Below are 27,573 nucleotides of genomic sequence, written 5' to 3'. Positions count from 1 at the left end.
AATAAGAAGAAAACCTTTGCAATGGTTGAGTATATCCCGACCTATAGGATCTTTAAGAACTAACAGGAACATGTGATGTCTTTTAAAATCCCAAAAGAGTAGTGGCATTTTCAACAACCCGACATTCTCATGAGCCTGGACCAGGTGCTGTCTCAGGGGAAAATATACCTTCTGTTGAGGTTCTTCAATGTTACTTGCAATCACTCTTGTGAATCAAGATACTTAATTTGAGAGATGCAATACAATCACAGCTTGAGGTGCACGTATCTGTAGACCATACTTAGTGGCACACACCCTTATGCTGATAATTTCAGAATGGAAACCTCATAAATCATTGCTACCTCTGTATAATTCTTCATCCTAACTTAAATAGAACAAGTTTTATTACTTCCCCTGCATTTAATCAAAAGCAGTCATTAAAACCCTTCCTATAGATCTGAATCTTTGCATTCCCTCACTCCAGTAACCTACATATCAGACAAACATTTATGTTAGCAGGTGCTCCTTTTGAATTCTGAATTTCTCCTTAATAAGACATCTACAGATGGTTAGCAGGTCCTTCCTACATAGAGATCTATAAAACACATGTATCTTTAGAAATTTACGTGACACTAAATGACACATTCTTTCTGTTGGTCCTCTGCTGGCACTCTCAGAAAAAAATTCACTATGTAATTAGAAATTCACACTATTTTTCCCCAGCTCTGTATGCTGTTGAATGCAAGCAGCCTTTCAAGAGAAGCTGCAATTTTATTTTTTTATTGCACAAATATGACGATTCCTCTAGTTCATTAGTTGTATGGAAAGTTCACTAAACACAGATGTGTGTGTACCAAAATTCTCTGCCTGTCAGAAAGGATACATATGGACCTGATAACAGAATCCTCTGTGGAAATGCTGAGGAATTGCTACCCTAAATATATCAGAAAAATGAAATGGTGAGCATAATCTAGTTCATATTCTGAAGCCTGATTTTACAGCAACAAATCACAATGATTAGTCCAGAGTCCCAACTGTTCAGTATCCAGTACCTGTGATCTTCAGAATGCCAATGAAGGACAATAATTTGCAACATAAAAGTGTTTGGTTATAATCTGAGTCACTGTTGTCAGCTTTCTGGACCATGAAGACCTTGGAAGCAAGAAGTATCGGGAAAAATATCACATCAGGGCAATTTCCTGACACTGCTGTGATGATGATGATGGTAGCCTGTAGGCTACCAAAAAAGACAATATATGGGAGCTGGTAACCAAGAGATGCTGGCAGTGTCCCTCCATGAAAAGTATTAGGTCAGAGCTAAAGGGGCCTGAGAGGCCAGTTGAGATGTAAGTGCTGAAATAAATACCCACACAAACATGAAGGTTGTGTATTTTCAGCACCAACCTATTAACTGCTGTGTGTGGGTAAGCTGAAAGTAAGCAGTTCATGACTGGGTGAAGCTCAACAGAGTTCAAACATGTTGAGAGCCACATCCATGATTGGGATCACTACTTCTGAAAGGCAACATTCAGGGCAGATACTGAATGATCTAAGAATATGACACCCCAGTTACCCTGTTACAAGAAATGATTTTCAGGGATGACCAGCCCTGACAGACAGGAATATACTTAAACCAAATTGCTGAGAGGCAGTCACAGAACCAAACTGCTATGTTTTGTTTCTCAGTTCCTGTTTCTTGATGATGATTGCAATGATAAAGAATTTCTTGATTTTAAAACCAATCTATATTCAACCTGATGGCTTATGTTGCAAAGCACTCTAATAACCATCCCTAGATGGTATGATTTTCCTCAGTTCTTCTGAAGTCTCTAATATTCACACTATAGACTGCAAATAGCATTCGAGTTTCCTTCTCTTTTGTCTCTGTCAAAGGAATATCTGTTACTGCTCTTTAGGAGATACTTGTGCACAATGTCAGTCACTTCATCTAGAAGAGCTGAATGGATGCCTTTCACTCCTTGAAATAAGGAAAGTGAGGAAACATGCAACAACTTGTATATGTTGGGAGAGAAGCATCTTGCCTTACTGGCTGGCAGGAAATTGTAGGTGAAGAGACAGTCAGCAGAACTACATCAGCCACAAAATTCTTCAGGTATCTACTTCACTTAAACAATTTTCATTATTCTGCATCTTGCTGCCCTGTCATGTCTTAAAATGGCCAAGTGGCTTATGCTTTACCACTTACTGAATCAACTCCAAAATTCACTTACCCGCCTTCAAAAGGATTGTCCCCTGGGATGACATGAGTGCTGTCCTTGCCAATCAGGAACTTGATTCGATCATAGAAGGAATGCAAGCTCTGCTGGGAGACGGGGGCTTGCGTCTCCTGGATGATATCCAGGGGGTCCGGGGAGCCCAGGCACAGCGCATTAACGTGGCACAGTGGCTGCAAGCAGCAGTCTGGGTCCATGCAATCCACCAGGCCATCTACAGAAGTGTAAGGAACATTTTAGACCAATGAAAACATAGAGTGCTGCAGACTTCAGGGTGCAAGAACTCCTTCCAGTGCACACAATAGAGAAATGCAGATTTTCATCTACATTGAGTAAGGCATGTTCACTTAAAGTCACAATAAGGAACCCAAAATACACGTTAATACATAACATAAATATGCAGTAGTATGTAATATATGAAAACTCATATCAGACTGGGCCCACAAAAAAGTATATTTTAGATTAATCCTAGGATGTGCCATTCCATAACTCAGTCACTTTGATAACTAACTCCAGAGCCCCCAAAGATTGTTGTAGAGTTTTCTTTTGCCAAAATACACAACTTCTGTACCTTGCTCCTAATAACTGCATCACACCAAAGCTACCAGGTTTGCTTTCAGTAGGACTTAATAGTGAATAAAGCCATGGTATCTGCCATGGCTTCAGAGAGATCAGTACCTGTAACCTAGTAAAATAAGAGTAGAAAGTAAAGGAGATTTTGCTGGGAAGGTTTGATGTTTGTTGACCTTGGTCACATTGATTTGATACTGACACAGAGTAACAGATGACCTCAAACTCTCAGGATATAAATCTCACACTTTCAGCACCATTAAATTAACAACAATAATAGCAGTGGACACACATGAAAAGGCTTGCTGAGGGTACTCCAGTAAAATGAGGGTTTGCATATCTGTCAAGCCATCAAATGCAGACAGTACCACTTCCCCTCCCACCACCACAGCAACATGCCCCATTCATTTGGAGATGCCACTGCTCATTGCAAACAGCACAGTAAAAAGCGGTGACAGGAAAAGAAACACCCAAAAAAGCTCAGAAGAGGTTTGATGAAGCATCACATTCAGCAATACAAGTTGTTAGCATGTACGAGAGACAGATCTTCAAATCAGATAAGGAAACTGGATGTTTTTGTTCTGGGGTAATGGGATATGGAGCCCTTCACTTCCAACTCATCAGTTCGAGCAAGACAGTTTGACAGTGAATGAAAATTACTACCATGTGATGGCTGTTCACAGACCTAAGTGAAATGAGTGGTTGGTCTCTGTGTGGCTGCTGAGAGCTTCATATGTCATAGACACCACCTTTACAGCAAGCATCCTACTAACAGCTCCAGCAGAGAGGCAAGAAATGAACGTGCCTGGAGAGCAACACTGTCCTGAGAGGTAAAGCCCTCCTGAAGTGAGATGAAATCTTTAGTTTTCAGGATAATGGATTTTTAATCTCAAATAAACAGTAAAGGCATTTTGTTATTGTTAGTGTTTGTGAGCTTCCATTTTGTCCCATTTTTACCAGTATGAATTAGAAGTCCTTTCACTAATGTAATTGGCATTACTTTGTATTTACTGCAATATAAATAGGATGAAATCTGATCTTTCATTGTTCTAGTATTTAAGATGGCTCGCACATCACGGACTTGGATTCTGTTGAGTTATACCTGTTCCAGTCTTGGAATAGTTTAGTGTTTAAAACATCACCGACATCATCCTTTCATGTGGTTACACACGCAAAGCTGAACAAGCCTGGTAGGGGTTCCCAGAGCTTTCTTTGTCCAAGTAGGTCAAAGACAATGACATGTACACATACACACACATACACACTCTGAGTCATTTCCACAAGTGCTCTGCACTTGCCATTAATGATAATGGGAGCACTATTAGGCCAGCAAAAGTGCTTTGGAAAATCAGATCTGTTCCCCTACCTCTGTCTGTCCTAAGATCTCTATATCTTTATAACTCCTTATAAAATTACCACAAAAAATGTTCATCTCAGACACTAAACCTATCCATCGGCCTTTTCTCTTGATGACTAGTGATAATGAAAAAAAACTAATTAGAATTTCTTTGCCCATTAGAAAAATTGCTTGCTGCAGATGATTATATCAGTAGGATTCTGGAAGGTCAAATCTCAGATGGAGTTTGAGAGACAGTTCGCAGAATACAGACCGGCTTAGATGCAACAGGCTTAGTCACAGCTACCTACTTAAAAAAAAAAAAAGAAAAGAAAAACGAACAACAAGCCAGCCTTGTTACTATATTGACTACAGTTTCAAGCAAGATAAAATGTTGTCTTTTTCTCACACACATTAATAATGTTTTCTAAGGCTACAGACACTTGGCTGAAAGGATGGCAAACCAACTATACCATACCTCTTCATTAACCTGTCTTTTTTCTAGGCATCAGAAATGTGTTTTGGGGCTGAAGCTACAAGACAGCAAGAAAATGTTGTCTTTGCAGGAAACTGTAGATAAATGTTTGAAGAATAGATGCAGAGGACAATGTTCTGAACAGGTGAGAATGATGAGGACTCATCTGCAGATAAGCCTTTCAACTAATGTGTTTTGGACCTATATGGAATAAATTGAGGAAAACTACACCAGAAAGGATTGTCACTGATATCCTAAATTCATGAAGGCACTTGAGGGCTAAAATGGCATTTAGCTACTCAGCTTCCTCTAATACCAAGAGCAGTTTCAGGACAAAGCATTTCTTTAGCTTACCAAAATGTAATGGCTATTTTTGTCTGAGTCATGGAGAAGAGCAAGAGTTACTCTACAAATCAGATCATAAATAATGATGTTTCCATGTGCATACTGTTTTCTTGGTTTTTTTATTGTATGGTCCAAAAGTCATCCAAGTGGTGCCCTACAGTGACTTGTTAGGAGATATAGTCACAGCGTACATAGCTATGACTTCTCATGCCCTGATATCTCTCACTGCATCCATCAGAAGAGTGAGAATCAAGTGACATTTGCAAGAAGCTCCTGACCCATGACTTTGGCATTAACTGTTCAATTCAACAAAAATAATATGAAGTTGTAATACAAAACACCTTTGAAATCCATAAAGCATAAAGGTGAATTTTCATTAGAAATCACTGCAAATTTCTTAGACAGGTAACAGAGGGAGGTGAACATGGGGTCAATTCCCTCTGCACCCCAAGTCTAGCAGCAGCAAAGCCAAAGAGACCCATGACCTGCCATGTGGATTCCTAACTCCAGTAGCTCTCAGAGCACAGGTAGACTGCGCAGTAAGGTCTTAGTTATGGATGCCTTTATACAGCTCTTGGTTTTAATAAGTGACAGCTCTCTTACTTAAATATAACTGTAACATGACCATGGCACTTCATAGCAGAGAACAAATGTGTTGCTGAATTATCTCTGTGAGAAGTTTAAAGTCTTGCATAGGGGGATTACTGCAACTCATACATTTTAAGGCTACTATGATCAGCTTGTCTGACCTCTTATACTTGTAGGCTGTTGATTTTTTTCCCTCCCAGAACTGGATTAAAGCCTGTGTTTTAGAAAAATATATACCAAAGAGAGCTGATTACAGTGAGTCAACCACTTCCTCCAATAAACTACTGAAATGCTTAATTACTGCTAGGGAACTGTGTCTTATTTCAAGGTTGGATTTGTCTAACTCCAGTATCCCATGACTGGTCTTGTTTGGCCTTTGTCCATAAAGTTAACAATAGTTCCTTCTACCCTGCATGCTCTGATGTCTTTCCCATGTGCAAGTACCTCCACACAGAACAGTAACCCATTCCAAATCTTTTCTCTGAACAGCTAATGAAGAACAAAATTCCCAGTTTAAGGTTTGTTTCCCATCCCCTGGACTTTTGGTGTATGACATCCTTTGAACTCTTTCCAGTAATTTCACATCTGTTATGTGTGGACACCAACACTGGACACAGCACTATGTCAGCAATATTGGGTACAGAAAAGAGACCCCTTCCTCTTCTCCGAAGAATTTTTGGACTTCTATATTCCTAAGGTTCACAGAGGTGAAGGTGCAAAAGCCTAGCACTGAGAACTGATGTTGAGACAATTACCTGCAGTGACCTCAAAATCCTGTTCTGAGTCATTACTTCTCAAGAATCTCTCAACCCTCCAGTATAACATCCTTTCTTTGTTCCCAGGGCTATTTTGCATTTTGATGCATTATGATATATTTTGTTTGATTGTGACCTTGCAGCGATGTGAGTCAGATCACTCTGTGTCAAAATGATCTGGGTACATTATTTACCACCATGCTGAGCTTTAGGTGACCTAAAACATTTACCAGGAGAGAAGTAAACTACATTCTAAGTAATAATGAAAATGCCGAGTAGGGCTGGGTATGACAACCAGTTCCAAGGGATTCCTACAGAAACATCTTCAATCCTGGATGCCTTCCAATTAAACAAATTAATTCAGAGATGTGTCACTAAGCCAAATTTTAAGACATCTCTTGTGCTCCTTCTTATTATATGCATTAGGAGTCTTTGAGACTGTTTATGTATTCTATATACACACACATATCCTTTTGATAGTCCTGCTAAAACCAAACCCAAACTCTTTTGTCCCAGTTCCTTTGCATGAAGCCTGAAATAAATATGTTTTTGCAATCTTAGAGTTATCATGGGGTGAATCAAACCACAGTTGTTGTGAAAAGGGAGCCATTGGCAAGACATTGTCACATCTGGTAAATAATGTGTCCAGTGGTTTGCATCTTTCACTAAGATTCAAGTAATCAGAGAATAAAGCAGAGTGGATGGCAGGTCATCTTGTGAGCCCTGGCTCATTCCCTTTAGAGAGGAACATGAAGGAGAATAAACTGGGCTCAGCAGAAACCCTTTATTTTCTGCCACTGAGGATAATGCAGCTCCAATTTATTCAGACAACACTGTATTTTAGGGGACCAAGATAATTTTTATCAGGTAATCTGCACTCTGTATATCACTACACAATGAGTTTTATTTTGGGATAACTCATCTAGCTCATATCTTGTGGGTGGAGTTACAACTTTTTTTTAGAATTATGTTCTAACTCCCTTAAAGACTGCAAATCCACTAATCCCATTAGTGAGCTCTTCAAACTACTACTTTAGACTGCAAACTCCCTGGGAGCAGAAGCTGTCTTTTCATTTTCTGTTCACAAAACATCTGTTCCAGTCTCAAAGGGCTCTGAAGTGTCAGCACAACCCAATGAAATAACCACAATTCTCATTAAAGTTTCCTATCTGCAATGCATGTTCAGCTTTTACTCCATGGGAGCATTGTTTCATGGAAGGGGCTGAACACCAAAGGAATCTGTGTCTTCTGGGAGCAGGACCTTGGCCTAACGAGTGTAACATTTCATAACGCCAGCTGGAGAACACCTGATTTTAACTGACTTGAAACATTTGCTATGACTACTGAGACAGCGACACTAGACAATGACAACAGATGGAAATGCTGACCTCATTCAGGAATTTCACGAGATACTCCATATCATAACTGCCTTCCACAAATAGTCACCTGGATACCAAATTTAAGTGGAGCTAAAATTACTTGGCCTTCAAACACTGCTCATGACCCATCACTTTTTGAAAATCACATCCCGTATGATGTTTGTCTATATGATGCATGCAAAAAAATACATCCACCCAAACCAACCAGATATTTTAAAATTCCTGCAAAATAATTACTCTTCAGCAGCAATGGAGTTACTTGCTGTCCCTGCTCTCCTTGAGTTGTTGCTGCATTTGCTGGTTGCAGAGTGCTCACAAATCCCACAGCAGTCTCATTTCTCCTTTGTGTCCTGTGCAGTCAGCTTCCAAGTTCCTCACTCACTGCCATGCAGGACCCAAAAGGTGTCAAGGATTAGAGCTTTGTACAGAAGTAAAGGGCTGATTTTGAGACACTGCTTCTGTAGTAAACAAGATCAGCTGAGAGCTAACAAAATTTCAAATTAGCTGTGACTTTTCATGGCCCTACAATTGTGTTGGCTGATTTAATGGGCAGTGTCTTAACTGGCTGAGACTGAATAATTGAGCATTTCTACAGAGTTATGGATGCTGCAACAAAAATCAGTCATGCTAACATCACCAACAGAATGCAAATAAGCTGCAGCCAGAGGTTTTATTATGTGTTTAAGCAGACTCTGACAGGTGCTGCATGTCAAGTGTCAGGCTGGAACAGGCAGGCCACGGGTAGGGATGGACCTGTTTGTACACAGAGAGCATTCTGTGAACTTTGATACACTCTGGGAGCCCCAGGCAGACAGGCAGTCAGAGGGAGGTGAGCCTAAAGAGCCTGATTAGGGTGAATCTGGGACAACATACACGACAAATTCAAGGATTGCTCCTGCCAAAGACCATGACACTTTTAGTCACTGACTGCAATGGGATGAGCCTCTATGAGAAACTGTATTATGCAGAGCAAAACTGGGAAGTAAAAACAATAATAAAACCCCATTGTCTCCCATGGGAGAATTTCCACTGGCAACAAAAGCATAAAATCCACTGATTATACAAATAATTGTGTCTCTCACCCCATCCAGTTCTTATCTTTCAGTTCCCTTTCTGTGCCATTCATCAGGCAACATTATCACTTTTTGTGAGGACATTGTCTTGTCCTGTGATGCTTTTGGATGAATTACTGGGAGAGTTTGGGTGGGAAAGGTTTTAAATGTTAATGCTCAAAGGTAAAGATAACAAAATCTTAGTTTTACCCTTGAGCAAATCGGGTTTTACTCTTTCAGTTCTAATCTAAACTCTGGTTTAGAGGAAGGCTCTAAAGGAATGGCTCTATACTTTTGCACAAACAGGTTATTGTTCACATGGATGTTTGTGCTGACAAAGGTTTTACAGGAATGTTCTGATCCAATTCATGAGCTGAGGACTGACACTCCATTTACTTAAATTGGATTTGGGGAATAAATGGATTTTACTCCAGTGCTTTGCAAAGAGAAATTTTACTTATTCAACAAGAGTTGCAGTTTTTGGCTCTCTTTTAAGGAGTCAAAGGAAAACAAAACACAGATGTAAGGAACAAAGGTAATTTGACTGTCAACTCCCTGTGACCATGTTAGCTATTCATATTCTCTTTGCTCCTTCTATCTCACCTGCTCTGTTTTGATTTCACCTGAATAAGCTTCTCACCAGTTGTATCCTGGCTAAATTAGATTGCTGGCTGCCTGGGAAAGGAATTGCCCTCACATCTTTCTCTAAATGTTCAGCACTTGTTTGCAAATTTGAAATAACACAGTCATATGTAATAGCAGTCAAGTGTTTGAATTACAGAACTCCTTGGGCTCTTGTGCAGAACCTCTGTAGGGGTAGTCACTACAGAAATACTCTGCAAAATGTCCATCCTAATCCAGAGCTACATTCTTTAAAAAAAAAACCATCTCAATAGAAAAAGAAAGGAAGTGGAAGGAGGAAATGACAGAAAACACATGATAATCACTACTGTCTGGCAGAAACTAGAGCTGTAATAATGTGTTTAGAATCTACAAGTTCACAGCATCCCGCAGCTCATCACTGCTCTGGAGAATACAGTTGATGCAGCTGGTTTCATGGGCTTCTTCCATTCTCCAAGAAGATTTTTAACAGCCAGCAAAGCATCATAGAAACAAAGCAACCTAGGATTTGAGGGAATTGCATGAAGCTGAGCAAGGCATGCGAGGGCCTTTTCTAGCTTAGGAGAGAGTGTGTCCTGGAGAGCATCAGGCATTGCATCACCGGCCGGGCAAGGGAAGGGATTGTCCCGCTCTGCTCTGCACTGGGGCGGCCTCACCTCAAGGCCTGTGTGCAGTTTTGGGCACCACAATATAAGAAAGGTATTAGAGAGTGTACAAAGGTATTAGAGTGTACAAAGGTATTAGAGAATGTACAAAGGAGGGCTCTGAGGAATGTGAAGGCTCTGGATGGAAAGCTGTATGAGAAGTGGCTGAGGTCACTTGGCTTGTTCAGCCTGGAGGAGACTGAGGCAAGACCTCATTACGGTTTGAAGTGTCCTCTCAAAGGGAAGAGGAGGGGCAGGCACTGCTCTCCTCTCTGTGGTGACCAGTGACAGGACCCAAGTGAATGGCATGAAGCTGTGTCAGGTAAGGTTTAGGCTGGCTATTAGGAAAGGGTTCTTTAACCAGAGGGTAGCTGTGTACTGGAACAGGCTCCCCAGGGAAGTGGTCACAGCACCAAACTTGACAAGAGCTGGGATTGTCCTGTGCAGAGCCAGGATCTGGGACTCGATGGTCTTTCTGAGCCCCCTCCAGCTCAGGATATTCCATGATTCTGTGACTAGCATTTGCACAGGGCAGTAAGTACAAGTTGCTTAACTTGATCGACTGTCATGCAATAGTGTTCCTGAAACTGCCTCCTTCAGGAGGCAAAACACATCTTAAAAGTGATTCCTCTGAGCAAAAGTAACTCAGAACTTATAATTTTTTTTTTTTTTTGGTGGGAACGTGGTTTCACACCCTCAGCAGCTGAGAGATCCTTGTCACCAAGGTCTTGCACTTTCCTGGCAAGTGCTGTAAGTGTTAAGCTACTGTTGAAAAGTTCACCCTAACATATTCTGACTGAATCCAAGCCAATTTAAGCAGTCATTTGAAAACAACTTGGTAAGTGGGCTCAGATAACTCAGATATTGGCATGTTTCTCAAATCCTGGTCAAGAGGAAAGTGGCCATGCAGTCTGTGCATGTTGAGCACAGTCAGTGCAAAACTGTAGGATTCTAAGGGGACTTTCTGTCTCACAGAAATTACAGCAGTTTGCCTCAGATGCTAAAGTAGGTCTGGTAGAGCTTTTCTGCTTTAAACACTGGTGCTCAAACTCTGTTTAAGCATCTTTTAAAGGGCAGAAATGCTTTGTGAAATAAATGTCCAACCTGTTTTTCTCTGAAGCTGGTTCATGTTACCTCCTGTTACATTTTGTAACAGGAGTTACAAGCAGTGCCTCCTTCCCATAACTTAGCTCTCCCGTTTCAGCAGACAATGGTTGGTTTCCTTCAACACAGAGAGCATTTTCACAGCTTACTTCTGAATCTATTAATCAAAGGAATTTCATTAAGGACTCCTTCAAAGTACCAGGAGCTCTCCCAAGGTGTCAAGGCAAGACACTGCTAGACCCCGCAGTTCACAAGACATCATCCTCTCCAATGGCACAATCAATACAAGCTCCAGGATGCTGGAATGCCCTGGGTTAACAGTGCCCTCCTGCCTTGCTGCCAACAACCAGCTGCAGGTGACACCCATGTATTACCATCCAACACAAAATCAGCAAAGAGCTGAAACCTGAAAATGTGGACTGGTCATTTCATCTGAGGAGAAGTCATTAACAGTCACCATGAAACAGAGGAAGAGAAGCTGGGTGATTTCTAACAAATTATACCAGCTACCCAATCTTTCAGGTACAGCAGACTTTCTCATCCTTTTAGCACTGCTTTGCGGTTCCTCCAAGATGACCCTGCTGTTTGACTGGATCTGTCTGTGATGATAAATGATAATTTATGATGGCTGTTTTCCCAGGTGCATTCAGATCTCCATATTTCCCTCCACAAATGTAGCCAGCATATTATTGCACAATTTTTTATGGTTTTGACAAAGCAGACAGCTCACACACCATGCCCAGGAGACAACCTTCTCATGCTATTATAGCCCAGGGCATGACGGCAAAAAGAAAAAAGGAAGTATCAGAAAGCGCCCCACTACTTTATCTGTAGCTCAAGCATTTGCAAAGACAAAGGTTTGCATTCTGGGGTTCTCCTGGATTCTTTACTGCTTGCTTTACAACCCTGGACTACTTTCAGGTGTAACCCTATGCACTGCAAAGATCAGTGCAGATTCTGCCAGTTCTCTAACACTATTTGGCATGTGGTGGACAGATGGTGAACACATGGGCGTTAAGAAGGCCAGAGTGCTGTGCCAAAGTTTCTCTTGCCAAAGATCTGAAATGCTGTTGTTCCAAAGCATTATGTAAGTCTGCACCTTACCACAAGCACTACCTGATCCTTGAATGGGACAAGGCACTGTGGAGTTACCAGTGGGCTGTGGTACAGTTAAACAAACAGCACTGATTTGCCTCAGAGAAACCATTCCTGAATTACACTGTCCCTGAAGTGACCTGCTCACTGCTCCAGGGTTGGGAGATTAAGGCAACCTTTAGTTGTTCTGGTCCAGGAGGATAAGTGAAGGAAAGCATACAAATTGCTCTACCTGCTAGCTTTTGGGAAGCATCTGGTGGGACACAGACTGAACTTGCAAAGGCAAAATGGGGCCTTGGGTACGTTGGAACTCTCTGTTTGTCCTAGGCTAAATGAGACATAAACTGAGGGGAAGGACTATCGCTAATACAATTCTTGCAGAAAAAGAAAACAGGATGGTTTCTTTTTCTTGGTCCTGAAGGAAGATTGTTGACCAGATGACAGCTAAGAAAAATTAAGTTTCTATACCTTTATGTAATGATGTGCAATATATTGTTATGACAGGCCAGCCTTATTTGACTGGGAAGGATATCTATCTATCTAGCCATCTACCTATCTAATCCTTTAACCATTAACACTTGCCTTTGGAAGTATTTCAGTTGGGAAGAGGCAGTGGAGAACAGCAGACAACTGAACAGAAACCTCTAATGAACATGAAGATTTAGGTAATATTGTGAATACTGTCATTTCAGACATATTTTTCATATGAGAAAGACTCTTGCCTTTCACAAGTAAAGTAGATTCATGTCTGACAGAGTTCAGCAGCTGCTCAGGAACTGGAATTGCTTAAAGCAGGAAATGAAGGACAGGTTGGTTCCAGTTCCTGGAAAGCCAGCAAGTTTTACCCTACCTGGAAGACTTGGCTATTCTGGAGAAGCCCCAAACAACAACAAAGGCTCTCAAGTAAGTAACTGTGTTGAACTTTTAGACCAAATGGGCAATTTAATTTAACATCTGTAGCCCTCTCATGATTTCACCTCAGTGGGATCTTGTCTTCGTGCAAACTCATTGAAATGGAGAACTGGACAACTCTGGCTCTCAACAGTTAGATGACTTCTCCAGAACAAGGACAGGTAACACAGCTTTGCTGTTCAATAGCATATTCATGAGATTAGTTAAGAATATCCTCTCTTCCCTTCGGTTTTTCCTGTACACTATGTTCCTAACAGATGATTTTACCATTGCAACAGAGCCCATGGAATACCAGCCTTTTCTCAAGGTATTATCAAATGCCATTAACTCCACTTTTAGGACTTGTCACAGAAGATAATTTCCTTGATTTTTTAAACTTTAAACTTATTCTTCAAGTACATGACAGAGCACTCAGTGTGGGGTGAGACATGTAGGTACTACCTGTCACACCTACTCTTTTAGGTAGTGAGAGTTTGCAGCCATGAATTAGAGAGGTTATTTTCTGCTGGAGTGAGGCAAGAACCATTTTTCTCATCTTGTTTTAAAGAAACACTTCCTGTTTGTTGTAATACAGGTGGCCTCTTAGGTCAAATGTACAAAATCTTGGCCTTTTATCCAGATTGTTACAGCTCTGTCATTGCACTGTTTTTCCTTAACTGTGACTGGGTGATCACCTGCTCTCAGTTACTCACTACAGCTTCTTTCAAGTTGATGGGCTTGGTGTTTAGAAGTGTAAACAAAGTGGACCTGGGTGTGAAACCTAAGTGCTAGCTTTGACAAATGACACTTTGTGGAGAAGGAACTGTACTCAGAAACAACTTTTTACTAGCCTGAACAAAGATTACATTTCACCAAGTTTCTCTCTGAGTGACTCCTGCTCAGTTTGTTATTGTTTATCTGAACAATCTCCAGATTTAAGAGGCGAACACACCCTGTAATTTAGCACCCGTCTCCCTCAGGGTATGATTAGGCTGGGAGCTGATGAAAAAGTTTCTGACTTCAGCTCCTATTATCCTGAGGAATTTCCGGCTGCAGAGATTTTGATTAGCAGACACTCGACACCACAGTGTAGGAAGCAGGTATGAGCTCAGGCAGAGTGAACCCCCCTGGTATTGTGAACAGCCCCACTAACCTCTTTCTCACCACTCATGATATCCATTTTGACTAGGTCAGTTTTTTGACTTCTAAAGCTTCATGAAAGGAGTTCTACCTCCATTGCCAAAATTCAAGAGTAAATTTAATGTTTGGATCCTTTCCAGTGAACCAAAATAAACCACCTTTCTCCAGCCCTGAGCATGCATCACTCCAGTGTATGTGACAGAATCCCAAAAGGTGGAGAAACCACAGTGCTCATCGAGAAGAGCCCTTAACAGTAACACAGCCAAATCAAAGGCACAGTGTATGACAGATTATCTTTAATCTGTAATGCACACCATGTACATGCTTTTTTTTTGGGAGTGTACCAAGAGTAAAGTCAACACCCATTTGTGGGCTCTGACACATGAACAAGCTGTCACAAGGCAGTAAATTACAATCTATCAGTTGCTCTGTTCTTGCTGTGCACACCACTGCTCCACACAGGTTCACCAAATGCTGTTAGCAGTTGATGTGCACTAACTTGTAAACCTGTCAATGCCTTTTGTCTCTCCTGTCTACATCTGCTGTCCTGCAGGCTTGCAAAGCAGCTCATTTCAAGGTGAGGGTAGTAACCTAGGTAAAAAGGTTAACCCTTGAATCAGGAGATATGAAGAGATGCTCAGAATCTGGTCATGCTCTTTGTGATATCATACAGTTCTGATTTATGTTGTGTGTTAGGCTGGATTACTCCTTCCGTCTGTCTCTTTCTAAAAACTTCACAGGGCTTTTGCTGGTTATTTTTTTCCATGGAAACTGGGACTAACCTTTGGTCTATTTACCATATTTTTACACATCTGATGTGATGATCTTTATTGCTTCCCTGTGTCAGCTGTAAATAGAAAAGGCAAGTACAGTGATATTCAGTTCCATATGAGGTAAAAAGCCATCTTTGTTTTATAGTGTGCACTCTTTCTATGGTACTCCAATTTTCTCAGCTTTTCTAAAGGGTTAATCTGGTCCATTTGGCATGCCAGATGTGCAGAAGTATTTTAAATATTCAATCAGAATCGCAGTTGTTGTGAAGCAGATAATCACAGACTTGGCTTGGCTATTATTTTTTTTAAACTGTACTGTTCTTGTGAATATGATAAAACAGAGGCTTGCAAAATGCAGTCTCCACTTCACAGTCTGGGTCCTGGCCCAGACTTGTGGTTTACAAAGCCTTTTGCTGAGTGACAACAAAACAAATTATGCAGTCTCCCTTATGCCTTAAATTTAATATCTCATCTCCTGCTCTCTAATTCAAACCTTCACACTACACCACGGTTTCCTTTGTAATGAGATAACTCTGAATATTAAGTTTGCATTACACAGAGCTATTATTCACATGCCTGACATCATTACATATGGAACAGTAATCAATAAAACATGGTTTGAGAGGGATTGGATGGCTTGTGGGCATGGGGATAAGTCACCCAAGCCTCCAAGTTTCTGAAAAATATCCATCCAGAGTCAGTAGTGACCAACTGCAGAGCCTTGATGAAAGCCTCAGGCAGCGAGGGCAAAGTTTGAACAGTCAGGGATGTTCACTGTCTGAGGTGGTCCCATCATGTCACAGCTGAGCCACTCGGCTGGGGTGGAGGGACTGGACAGGTGCACAGCCTCTGCCTGCTCTCTGCTCTATCGACTTGATTTGAAGACAAACAAATGTCCCTCTTCAGCCCTGGCACCCCAGATCCAAACCCATTTAATTTGAATGCCAATCCACTCTGGCTGAGTCAGCCTGGCAGATTTTGCTGTCTGTTCTCTACCAGCTGTCAAAAACCAATCTGCCCTGCAGAATCAAGCCCAGATGACTGTTCACTGTGAGAGGTTTATAGGCTCTGTGAAGCCTGACATATCACATGTGCTCGCGTCCTACCTCCATCGTTGTCTTTCCCATCGCCGCATGCCGTCTCCATGGAAGTGTCACAGCCTGCTCCTCTCCAGCCCAGCTGGCAGACGCAGTGCCAGCCGTTCATGTCCAGAGTGCATCTGCCATTGCCATTGCACAAGCCAGGGCATCCCTCTGCAAGGCAAACAGCCACACGTTCAAACACACTCGAAACACAAAGCAACACAGCCCAGAAAGGGCCTAATTAAACAGCTCTTTCCCTTTGCCTTCAGTTGATTTCTCCACTCCCACCTTGTGTCTTCCCATCTGGAATGAACCCGCTTTGGTGTCAGGATGGTGGTGGCTACTCAATGGGCAGCTGCTTCTGGCTCTCCCAGGAGGTCCTCACAGCATAACCACACTCACTGCACTGAGGGAATGGTAAGTTCCAGGGGGGCACTGAGATATTCCTGCTTCATTGGTTGCAAAAGCAAGGCAGCACATTGCCCTCTGAGCCTCTCAAAACATTTGCTATGTAAGACTAGTACTTGGGGTTACCTAAATTGCATTTGGGATTAAAGTTCACAACACCCAGCAGAATAAAGCAGCTGGCTTTCAATAACACTGAGATCTTAGACTGGTAAGCATTCAAAACCAGCTGGAAAGGGAAAGGTAGAAAATATTTTGAAGACATACAATTTCTTTACTGTAGTAATTTTGGGAGGGATTAATCTCATCCGGTTCAAATTAATCTAAAACTGAGATACCTTCAACTCTGTGTAGTCAGCAGAGAAACAGACTGTTCCAGGGCAGAAGTCGCCTCATGTGGGTTTGATGCTCATGGTGATGAGCTGAAGCATGCTCTGGAAACATCCATTTCTCCCCAGTGACTAGAGAGAGCCCAGTACAGAGGTAGGCATTTTATAAGTGATAAAATTTAGTTAGGGAGGATGAACACCAAGCTCCCAGTCTGCTCACTAGGGTTTGGTTTTCTCATCTGATGACCTCCTGCTGAGATTTTTGTACTTCCCCCCACACCCCTTCAAGAAAATAGTAAAGTAGTTTCCACAGTAAGCAGTGCTGTGAGGGAGGCTGCTTAGCTTAAACCCTTCTGGGGGCTTTTTACCTGCAGAGCTCAAAAATCTTTACCACCAAGCTGTCAGAAATGTAAGAGACACTTAACAGCTTAGGAAACTGAACTACAAGGGACTGCAGTGACTGTGAAGGTCACTCAGCAGGACTGATTACACCAGGGAAACAATTCAGTCTTCCTAAGCCCTGTTTTAATGCTTTCTCTATTTATATGTGTGTAGTGATAGCCTGCTATATAGTCTGAGTTTTTTAAGGCCTTCAGCTTTGCAAGACAGGTCTGTGAACCTGTGTAAATGACACAGACCTATCCTGTGCTAAAGGACAGTGAAGACGTGTGCATTGTCTCGACACCTGTTTGACCATATGATGTGTGAGGGTCCCCCCATGGCAGAGCTGGGACCCCATCTAGAGCATCCCATGTCATAGTATGTCCTTTGCTGGGGAAATGGGGTTTAGAAATGCCTTAAAAAAAAAAAAAAGTTTCACAGGGAGCTTTTTAAGTTCACAGGACCTTTCCCAGTGAATAGAAAAAATCAAACGTTTTTTAGGACTGTTTTTCTAACAAGTGACTGATGTACAGGGACCAAATAGAAAAAGGAGCAAAGGTGGTAAGGAAAAGTCCTTTAGAAGGATCTTAAATACATTTCTCCTGTACAAACAAATTTGTTGCATTTCAGTCTTTTAAAATGTATATTCTGGGATGTGGCAAATGTGTGTGCATGGGTCAGCATGCTGTTGTGTATTTTGGTATTTATACACTACATTAGTATTTATATACTCCAGAAGAGCTATTTATAGGCAAGGCTACTACATTTTACTATCCCACCTTTAGTTACTTGCAACACTGTCAAACTTTTAACCATTTAATCAGATTTTTTCCATGCTACAGCTAACTTATATGTTTCATCCCTTCACTTACTTTCAGTACAAGCTGAAAGCATTCAGCTATTTTGAGAATGAAAGAGGAAGAAGTGTATTAACTAACCTCCTAAAATTACTTGGCTAGGTAGGTAATCTCATTTTGGAGTAGATAAATCCAGTTTGGATGAGACCATCCTGACAGTAGAGATAGGAGTTTTTCCTCTCTCTAAAAATGACACAATCATAGAATGGTTTGCGTTGGAATGGACCTTAATGGTCATCCAATTCCAATCTCCCTGCTATGGCCAGGGATACTTTCCACTAGACCAGGAAGCTCAAAGTCCCATCCAATCTGGCCCTTCAAGTGATGGGATATCCACAGCTTCCCTGGGCAATCTGTGCCATTGCTTTAATTTGCCTAGATGAAAAGCCTCTGAGGAAATCTTGCTTTATGTGTATGCTAGATGGCTCCACTAGAGCTTGGCTCCACCACTGAGCACACCACTTGTTTTTACTCCTTGGACTCTCTAAAACCTTTGCTAAAAAGTTCTCTTCTATCCTACAGTTGCAGAGACTGAGCAGAACAAAGGTGCTGTAGCGTTGACCTGGACAGGAGTGAAGTGAGAACCAGAAAGAGTTGAATGAAGTTGAAGACACCATGATCTTGTCTCATGTGAGAAGTGCCCAGGAAATGTAAGGGAAAACTAATTTAGCTATAAAAATGAAGACCTTATACAGAACTGCATGTGCTCTACTCTCCCAGGCTTAGGAAAAGGGGAATTTGGAGTGGCAGAAACCAGATTATATAGTTTGGATGAGGCATCTTTGGCATCTGAGGAAATGAGAAGAGCTTGATTTGTCTCTCCTTGGATAACAGTGGGTAAAAAGACTATGATTTTTTTTCCAAAAGTTAATGAAATACTTAAACATTGAGTAGGGAAAACTTTTTAAAAGCTATTTAAGGTAAAGAGAATACTGCTGGCACAAGAACAAATGGACATAAACCAAGTATGAATAAATTCTGGCTGGAAATTAGGAAAAAAAATCATTTGCAAGGATCAAAGGAATGAAGTTCTGGAGCAGACTCCCTGTGGGAGTGCTAAGGAGACGATTCTTCACTTACTTTTCCATAGAGCTTCGTAAATTTATATGAAGTTTTACACATGTGTCCTTGCCAGCAGAAGACTAGACGCTAACTGAGGAGACCCCTTTCAATCTTATGTGTTTGGATTTTGTGTGCGATTCATTGTCTATATGAGACTGCTTGAGAGTATTTGAATGGACTTTCAGGATTTACTCTGAAATATTCTTGATCTGGACCCAGAGAAAGTAAGCCAAGCACTTCAGAAAGAGGACAAGCAGAGGAGAAGCATCAGTCAGGAGAGGAGAGAGAGATGAGAGCAAGCATCTCATAAGATTATGTCTTCCCAAAATATCTATTCCTCTTCTTGAGTACTCTGGGAATCCAGGGTGCCCTGATAAGAGATAAGCATCTGTAGATACCTAAAGTAGGGTAACTCCTACCTGCAATTTTATAGTCCACTGTCTTGGCACCCTTTAAGTCTAGAAAGTAAGTTTGTCCCTTCCTGCTAAGAAGAGTGTAATCTCTGGTTCTTAGTAGATAAAGCTCTTCCAAGGAGCTAGAAAGAACTGTTTCCTGATGACAGGAATGGTTCTTCACAGGTATAGGAGCATAGAGGTTTTCTAATGTTTTCTATTACATTACACAGTTCATTAAAATTTCAGTGCTGAGAGGATTAAACTCAACTCCTCTAGTATCATGGTTTGGTAGGAGAGCAGACATTGTAAAGATGCATAGAGAAAGTAAACCATTAATAGGGAAAAAAATATACAGCAGCTGTTGGAGGAATTGGGCCTTCAGGAAGTTAGAAGACAACAGAGATGCATAAGCCAATATATCCAGGAGAATGGACCTAAAAGTATTACCATTTCTGAAGTGGTTCACTGCACAGAGACTTGACCATCACTTGCAGTACACAGATAGGACGGTACAATACTCCTCATTCCACAAACAGTGCACTTCAAAGCACTTGATGAAAAGATGATACAAAATAAACTTTATCCTCTCCTTTCCCCCATGCTGGGGAATAAAGCAAAGAGATATCTTGTTTCTGAATTGCTTCTGAATGTCACCACAGCAGGATGGCTTAATCCTCAGAGATTTACACCACCATAATCTTGCAGTTCTGACTTCTCATAGCTAAAAGTCACCAATGATCCATTATTACTGTTTGTGGTGTTAACTGTACTTGGGTGACTAAGAGAATTAAATACATGAATAGGGCTTCTTCGGAAAAGGGGGAGGAAACCTTTTATGTGAGTTTCAAACTTAAGCACATGTAAGTGCTGCTGAAAGATTCTGGAGTGCATTCACAAAGATGTTCAGTCTGCCATGCAAGTAAGAGAACAGACCAGGGAAGCAATATTAAAAGTGGGTTAATTTTGAAACAGAGAAGTACAGACCATCAGAGTCAAAGGAAACTGTCACCAGAAGTTATCCTGCAATTTTTAAGACTGTTGGTAAAATAATCTGCTCTTAATGATCTGTAAAGTTAAAGCTTTCTCTAATTAGTCCAACTATAAGCAACATTTACTGGTATTTTTCTTCAAGGCAAACCTCACTGCCACTTGAAATAAGACTTAGAAGAAAAGGCTGTTTATTATCTTTGCTTCACTGTCAGTAGGAGAGTACCAATGGATGTTCTTATGAAGTCCCAGACAACAGCTGAGCTCTGGGACAAGTAGGACATGGCTGAATGCAACACGTGAAAATGCAAATGCCTGAAGCTTGAGAGAACAACAAAAGCTATGAGACCCGCAGAAGCTTCTCTAAGACTAAAGGTGAGGAGCAAAGCATCAGCTGATCCCTGCAAACTATGAAAGCTTGTGCCAAAAACCAACTCAACTCTGAAATTACCACTATGATATCCTGTGGTGATGGGAATCCACAAATCCTTAATCAGATGCATCTTCTAATAGGAAGGTTAAGAAGTTACTGACAAGAGCTCCTACACTTGTAACTGTACAAATGAGGGAACTGGCTTTGGTCAGACCTTGGGTTCTCACTTGCTCTCATACTTCAGGAGCAGCCCTTGCAGCCACCCCTGAATTCTAATGTTGTTCAGCAACTTTAAAATTCAAACTAGCTGTTTATATATGCATCACTACAGTGTTAATGATTATTTTTGAAGAGTAAGAACTGATATTCAGTAATAGAAATTAATTAAACTGATGTACCATCAGATTCAATGATATTCTGGATGGAGAAACTATCTCTAAAATCAGCATCTCTTTTAATTATTATTAAAATAATAGGCACTTCTTCTCATTTTAAGCATTACCAGTGTTAATTAGACCTTAGTTTAGAAGACTCTACACTGAGTCTAGTTAGAGCTTTTGGTTTAATTATGCTGATGGTTGCTATTAAAACTTGCCCTTCCTTTTAGGAACAATACTACATCTTCTCTGACTGACTGGTTTATTGTAAAGCTGTAGGAAAGATTCAGCAGTAAATCAGGCTCACCCTTTGACAACAGGATTACTGGGAAGGGATTTCAACCAGAAAGATGTTAATAATTAAGAAAGCCAAAAGGCCATGAGTAATTTAGTTTTGAAAAATGCACACCATGCAGTTAGCCAAGTAGAAAACCATGTACTTTTAATGTTTCAGCTATTGCTAATCTTTCTAAAAGCAGCCATGCATAGCAAGAGACAATCTTTTATTCTTAGTGTGTTACTTAACCTGTTACCTACTGACTCACTAAATATAATGTATCTTTATTATTGGGCATAAAGGTGAGTCAAAAAGCTACCTAGAGGAAAAATGACATCTACAAAAGACTTAGTTAAAAAAATTGGACCACTGAATGGGCAAATCAGTACTGAAGGTTCCTTGCCAGGCTCTGCAGGTTGATTTTTAATCTCTTCTATGCCCTCAATGCTTATCTGCTACTTTTTGATGCAGCCTTCTTCAATACACATTGAGATAAAAAGAAGGAGTCCTGGGGTTTTGAAATGCAAAACACTGAGATGTGGAACATTAACAGCAGGTTCTGATCATGCTCCCTAGTGATGGCCCATATCTTCCTCTGAGGATGCCACCATGATTACTTCATAAGGGCACAATAAATATCCCTCTTTCCCTGATCTAAGAAAGAGAATGTACTTTTCCCTCCTAATTTAAAATAAGTCAAGCACAGGTATTTTTTGGTGCTAAGCAGTGAGAGAAAACTAACTACCACTGTACAATCAACTGATCCATAAAGAGGGGTTGAAGGACAGCTACCAGTTGCTCCATTACACTGAAGATGGAAGTATTTAAACTATGGACATTTCCTTATCACTAGTATTTGTCTGTTAAAACATTTTGCTTATTTGCAATTGCTCCTGAATCTGCCTTTAAAAAAATAAAAACTGAATTGTAAATTCACTTCAGAGAAGTGAAGCCTATATAACAAAGACTTCATTTTAACTGTTCATGGGGTCAGTACTTGAGCATATCTGCTCTTCATCCTCAGCCTCTCACAGCTGTTATTTTTGATTGCTCAAAACCTGAAAAGAAGGATAGTACTACAGGAAAAAATTGATTTGTTCAACCCAATTTTTTGGTTTGTTTAACCAGCAAACATATGAAGCTAGCATGGTGTCAACACTGTGTTGCTGTTAGTGTCAAATCAGCCATGTAGAAAAAATATTTAAGTCCAACTCAATCATATTTATTGTCAGACTGTTGTAGGTAACCATATGCATGCTATTTCAATACTTTTCTAAAGCTAAGTGCATTGTGGAACTGTCAGCTTCTATTAAAAATTCCTAAAGTAATTTAGCTCATTGTTTTGATTAACAAATAACTGATTTTTTTTTTAAAAAAACAGCAGGTGATCACTGTTCTCGAACAGTTAAATTCCTTTTCCTCTTTTTTGAAGAAAGACCTGGGTCCTAGACTTGTGTTACGCTTACAAACAGGAGCATAAGGTTGGATTTTGTTGTAGTGTACATTAATGCAGCATCACTAATTTCCACAGATTTTGCAGATTTATGCAACCAGAGGTTTTGGGATCATAACCTTTTGTATTAGGAAAAAAAACCCCAATATATAATCACTTAAAGCTCCCATGTAAGAGTCGGCAGTTGTGGATCAAAAACATGAAGACTCCACATAGAAAGTGCACTCACCTGTGTTACAAAATGGACCACAGACATTTAATTAAAACACATCACTGGACAGGGTTCCTGCTGTATTCACAGACACTTGTTTTCTCCTGACTTGCCTCACCTGAGTGGGAAGGGTGAGGATGAGAGATGATTTGGAGGGGAGGGCAGGGACAAGGGAATGGGTAGGAACACTGGTATGATGTTAACACAGGGTCACAGCACTTACAGAGGTATTTGCTACGTAAATGACTGGAAAGTTCACCCTTCCAGACGTTAGGGACCACTTTGGTGACAATGAGGAAGAGATGCAACCTCAACACAGCATGTTCACGGTGCATTTTTTAAAAAAGAAACACAAAGACAATAGGAAAAATAGGAAGGAAGAGCATACCTTTCACTACCTTATCCAGATAGTGAGCTTGGGAGATAAAAGACAGGACATTTAAGGTAGGATTGAATAAGTGCATTGCGGCTTACTACGAGACTGTGCAGGTGCTAGAAAGGCAAAGGAGAGTTCGCTGTGATATGAAAAGAAAAACCTTGATTATGAGGAGAGAAAAAAGGAAGAAGAGTGGAGCACAGTGCTCCTCAGTCAAATGGTTTGAGAAAGCTGTGTTAAGGCATTCAGTCATCTTTGCTCATTAAGATCAGGAAGAAAACCAGGAAAGTTCTATGTATATATTTATGTGCTTATATATATATATTTATACACATATAGGTATATATGTATATGTGTATATATGTATATCAGGATATTGCAATGTTCTGCTCATTTGCAAGTCTCCCTCCACTTTACTGACTGCTTTGCATTTCATCAGGAAAGCAGAGACATTTGAAAGTCCTCCACCTTACCTGATTGTCTTATATTTCTCCACACAAAAAAGCACAGTTCCATGATCTTACCAGACTGGTACAGGCTTTTCCCTGGATCTTTCTAATGGTAATATACTGCATTCATACAGCATTTTCTAGCCCGGGATCAAATTACTTTACAAATATTAAATTTACCTCATGGTAACTATACCAGATAGGCAAGTATTCATATATTAATTTTAAGGAGTGCTAAAGAGAAAGTAAAAAAGAAAGTTATAGATGTGATGGGAGCAGTCACGTACCCAATTCCCATGGAACACTGATTTGGAAAACCACCTTCTTACTGATTTTCTAGTGTTGAGCAGAAAGCTGGTGGCAAAGACATCCTGCTTTGGAGAGCCCTGGTTCATGCCAGCAGGCGGCACTCTCTGTCCTAACACCCACTGGTCTTTATCAACAAAAGAGAGGCTCTGAGTCTTGCACTTCTCTATTTCAATACCTGCTTAATGTTATTTCCCTTGTTCTCTTCCCTGCTCCCTGCAATGAAGTTTTGCACAAGTTTTTGTTTCAGGTTCGTTCAGGCAGACTGTCCTCCTGGGAGGTCATGGCCCTCACAGGAATTATTTTTCCATCCTGTGAATGTAATGGATCTGTACAGGAACTAAGTGGAGAGGGCTGGGCGAGCTCACCTATTGTGGGGCAGTTATGAGGCTTGGCAAAGAGGTGAATAAATCATGTTGATGTGGTGGGAGCGATGCAGGAAGCACAGCATTGCCATCTGCTTGGATGGTGGCTGAAGCCTAGGATTGTATCTCTTGAATTTTGACATCCACAGCAGCCCAACCTGTTAGCTTAGGCAGTGACTGTGCAGCTGATGGTAGTGAAGGCAGCTGCCAATGCCAACCATGTGTCAGTTATGTATCAATGTTTTCTTGCAATTTGAAAAATGATGGGACTTTCTTTTCTAAACCCATACAGGCTATACTTCTGACATTAAAATATCATCTTATTCCCTACAGACACTGCTTTGGAAACCCTGTGGGCATGCAGGACATGCTGAGAAATTATGAAGGAGTTTAGAAGAAAAGCTACATTTCTAAGGTGTCCTCTGCACCGAAAGGCACCACCACACTCATCTCCACCCTACTCCTGGAAGCCACTTCAGAACTGCTAGGGAGGAGCTCCTGTGACCATTTTTCAGTATGAAAGCCCCCTTGTTTCACAGCCTGAGCTGACTTGGTTTGCTTTGTCTGAAACAGAATGGGAATGATAATGAGTATTTCTCCTGGCTTGCAGAGAGGAAGGGAAAGAACAGAGAAGTGAGAGATGCTGCAGGCAGGTCTTTGAGAAGGACTTGTTTCCCACTAGGCTCTCCTTCATTTCCCAAATATTCTTTTTCCCTTTATCTTTTCTATAAGGTGAAGCGGACAGAGCCTCAGGGAAATCATTGGAGTTAAACTGAGATCACACAAATGTGAAGAAGAGGAGAAAGCAAACATCCATTGCTGAACCAGGGACAGCATGTGAAGTTTATGCTACAGGGTCAGGGAAAACAGTCTTTGAAGTTAATCTGTGCTTAATATTTACTGGCAAACATGCTGCCATACTATTTTAGGCCAGATTACCTTCAGATTGATTCAAGATCACGTCAGAACAAAGCAGCAAGTGTGTATTTTCCACTGACTGCTATAACCATGGTCTTCTCTTGCCCAAAGGTACCCATCTCAACCAAGCAGGGTGAGTGCCAGAGGGTCGCACACAGCTCAGCTTCTGCTGTGGATACACTTGAGCACTGACTGTTGGGCAGTGGGTAGAATCATAGAATCATAAGAGTTGGAAAAGACCTCTAAGATCATCGAGTGCAACCACTAACCCAGTACTTCCAGGTTCACCACTGTCCCTAAGCATCACATCTACAAGATAGCAAGAACCTTCCCCAGACACTGGTAGGCTTATTTTTGTCTTGGCCCATGCATGAACTGTGTTGCTTTATGGATTCAAAGGGCACAAGTGATGTGTTAGAAAGCTGGGGAAAAGAGACCAGGATCCACCTGCAATGTGCCTTGTCTGGATTCCAGCTGCTCCAACAGAAATGGAGAGACACTGATTACAACCTCAGCTATTCAGAAGATATGTGATTATTTATGCAAGACGACTGATGAAAGGCAAACTTTAAGGGGCATATTTCTCAAAAATTAGAGTTTTGCTATGTAAAACAAACCCCAGGCTGATGGTGCCATAAGCAGAAGCCGACGTGGGACAGGCTGTCTGCCTGTATGTCTGGGCATTGTTATTGCATCCATTACCCATGCATGCCAGGACCAGATTTCTGAAAGGAGTTAAACATGTGGCTTTTGCGGAAATCAATGAGGATTAGGCACTGAGGTGCTTTGAAATCCTGCTAGGTAGGCTGTGGAGTGTTTGGAGAGCTAGCTGCTGGTCCCTCAGGTCTCCAGAGACTCTGGAGTATTTAGCTGCAGCAAGTGAACTTCCAGAGATGGCTTTGATCCTGTGTCCAGGCTGTTCAAGGATAGTGAATATCCCAATTCCACCATGCAGGGAAGTCCCCTGTGCCATTATTTTACTAAATAACATTGTATGAATCATACAAGCTGGAGAGGGAGTTTTCACAAGGGCTTGTAATCATAGGACAGGGGAGAACAGCCTTAAGCTGAAGGAGGACAGGTTCAGATTGGGTATTCAGAAGAAATTTTTTACACTTAAGGGTAGTGAGGCACTGGCACAAGTTGCCCAGAGAAACTGTGGATGCCTCATCCCTGGAAGTGTTCAAGACAACATTGAATGGGGCTTGGAGCAATCTGGTCAAGTGAAAGGTTCCCTATCCATGTCAGCGGGGTTCGAACTTGGTTTAGGATGATCTTAAAGGTCCAAACAATTCTGGGATTCTATGACTCTTTATTAAATCCATGAAATTTTTCTGTGCTGCTTCCTGTGAGGCAAACCCTTAGAGCGGCCTACTACAGAGCTGAGCTGTAATTTGGCCTTTCAGAGCTCACAGTAAGAGGGTTTATTTCATCTTAAAACACAATGCTCCTAAAACCAACCATGCTCCCTGGATGTAGTTTGGGCCAGAACAGAAGAAACTTGAATTCCTGCAATGTCTCTAACTGGGGATGAATTAGGAACATGCTGGAGAACCCACCATGGGAGTCTGGCACTGATGCTATTGTCACAATGTGTTTTGCTCCTTCCAGAAAATGACGGAACCCTTCTGCTGGGTTTCAGGATTCCTGCAGTTAGATAATCAATTTTCTGCTCTACTCTCTTGTACTAAGTTTGCTGAATTGGGATGATGAATGCAAGCTTCGGCATCAATTTCCTAGTTGGGAATTAACTGGAGTTACTCTAATGAAATCTCTGAATGTGAGCAATCAAGATAGGACATTCAGTGACACAACTCTTTGTAGGAGCAAACAAAATTAATCCACCAGGATCAGAATACCTTGAACACCATAAGGAAGAGCCTCCTATGACCTACAAAACAAAAGGATGTCTTACTCTCACACATGCTCGGCAGGAAATGGAAGAAGTGTCCCCTACTGGTATGGTCCATTTCTACCGTGTTACCTGCA

At 41.2% G+C, this 27,573-nt stretch overlaps 1 protein-coding gene across 15 annotated transcripts in view; it reads right to left on the bottom strand.

Annotated features, from left to right (window-relative positions):
* TENM4 (teneurin transmembrane protein 4) overlaps window positions 1–27,573 on the bottom strand; it is a 592,138-nt gene that overhangs the window by 94,394 nt on the left and 470,171 nt on the right. For 11 of the 15 annotated variants that reach the window (XM_039718527.1, XM_039718526.1, XM_039718530.1 and 8 more), the window contains 3 exons: window positions 23,559–23,585; window positions 16,088–16,234; window positions 2,211–2,427 (listed from right to left, as the gene is read on the bottom strand). In XM_039718527.1, coding sequence (XP_039574461.1) covers window positions 2,211–2,427; window positions 16,088–16,234; window positions 23,559–23,585 — 391 coding nt within the window. The remainder of the gene's footprint in view (window positions 1–2,210; window positions 2,428–16,087; window positions 16,235–23,558; window positions 23,586–27,573) is intronic. The other 4 variants (XM_039718531.1, XM_039718532.1, XM_039718534.1 and 1 more) reach the window with 1 other exon arrangement.

The sequence above is a fragment of the Passer montanus genome, unplaced genomic scaffold (genome assembly GCF_014805655.1).
Source record: "Passer montanus isolate IOZ18808 unplaced genomic scaffold, ASM1480565v1 scaffold4, whole genome shotgun sequence".
NCBI lineage: Eukaryota > Metazoa > Chordata > Aves > Passeriformes > Passeridae > Passer > Passer montanus.
Note: the sequence above shows the minus strand (reverse complement) of the source record. Positions and strands in the feature narration are given on the sequence as shown.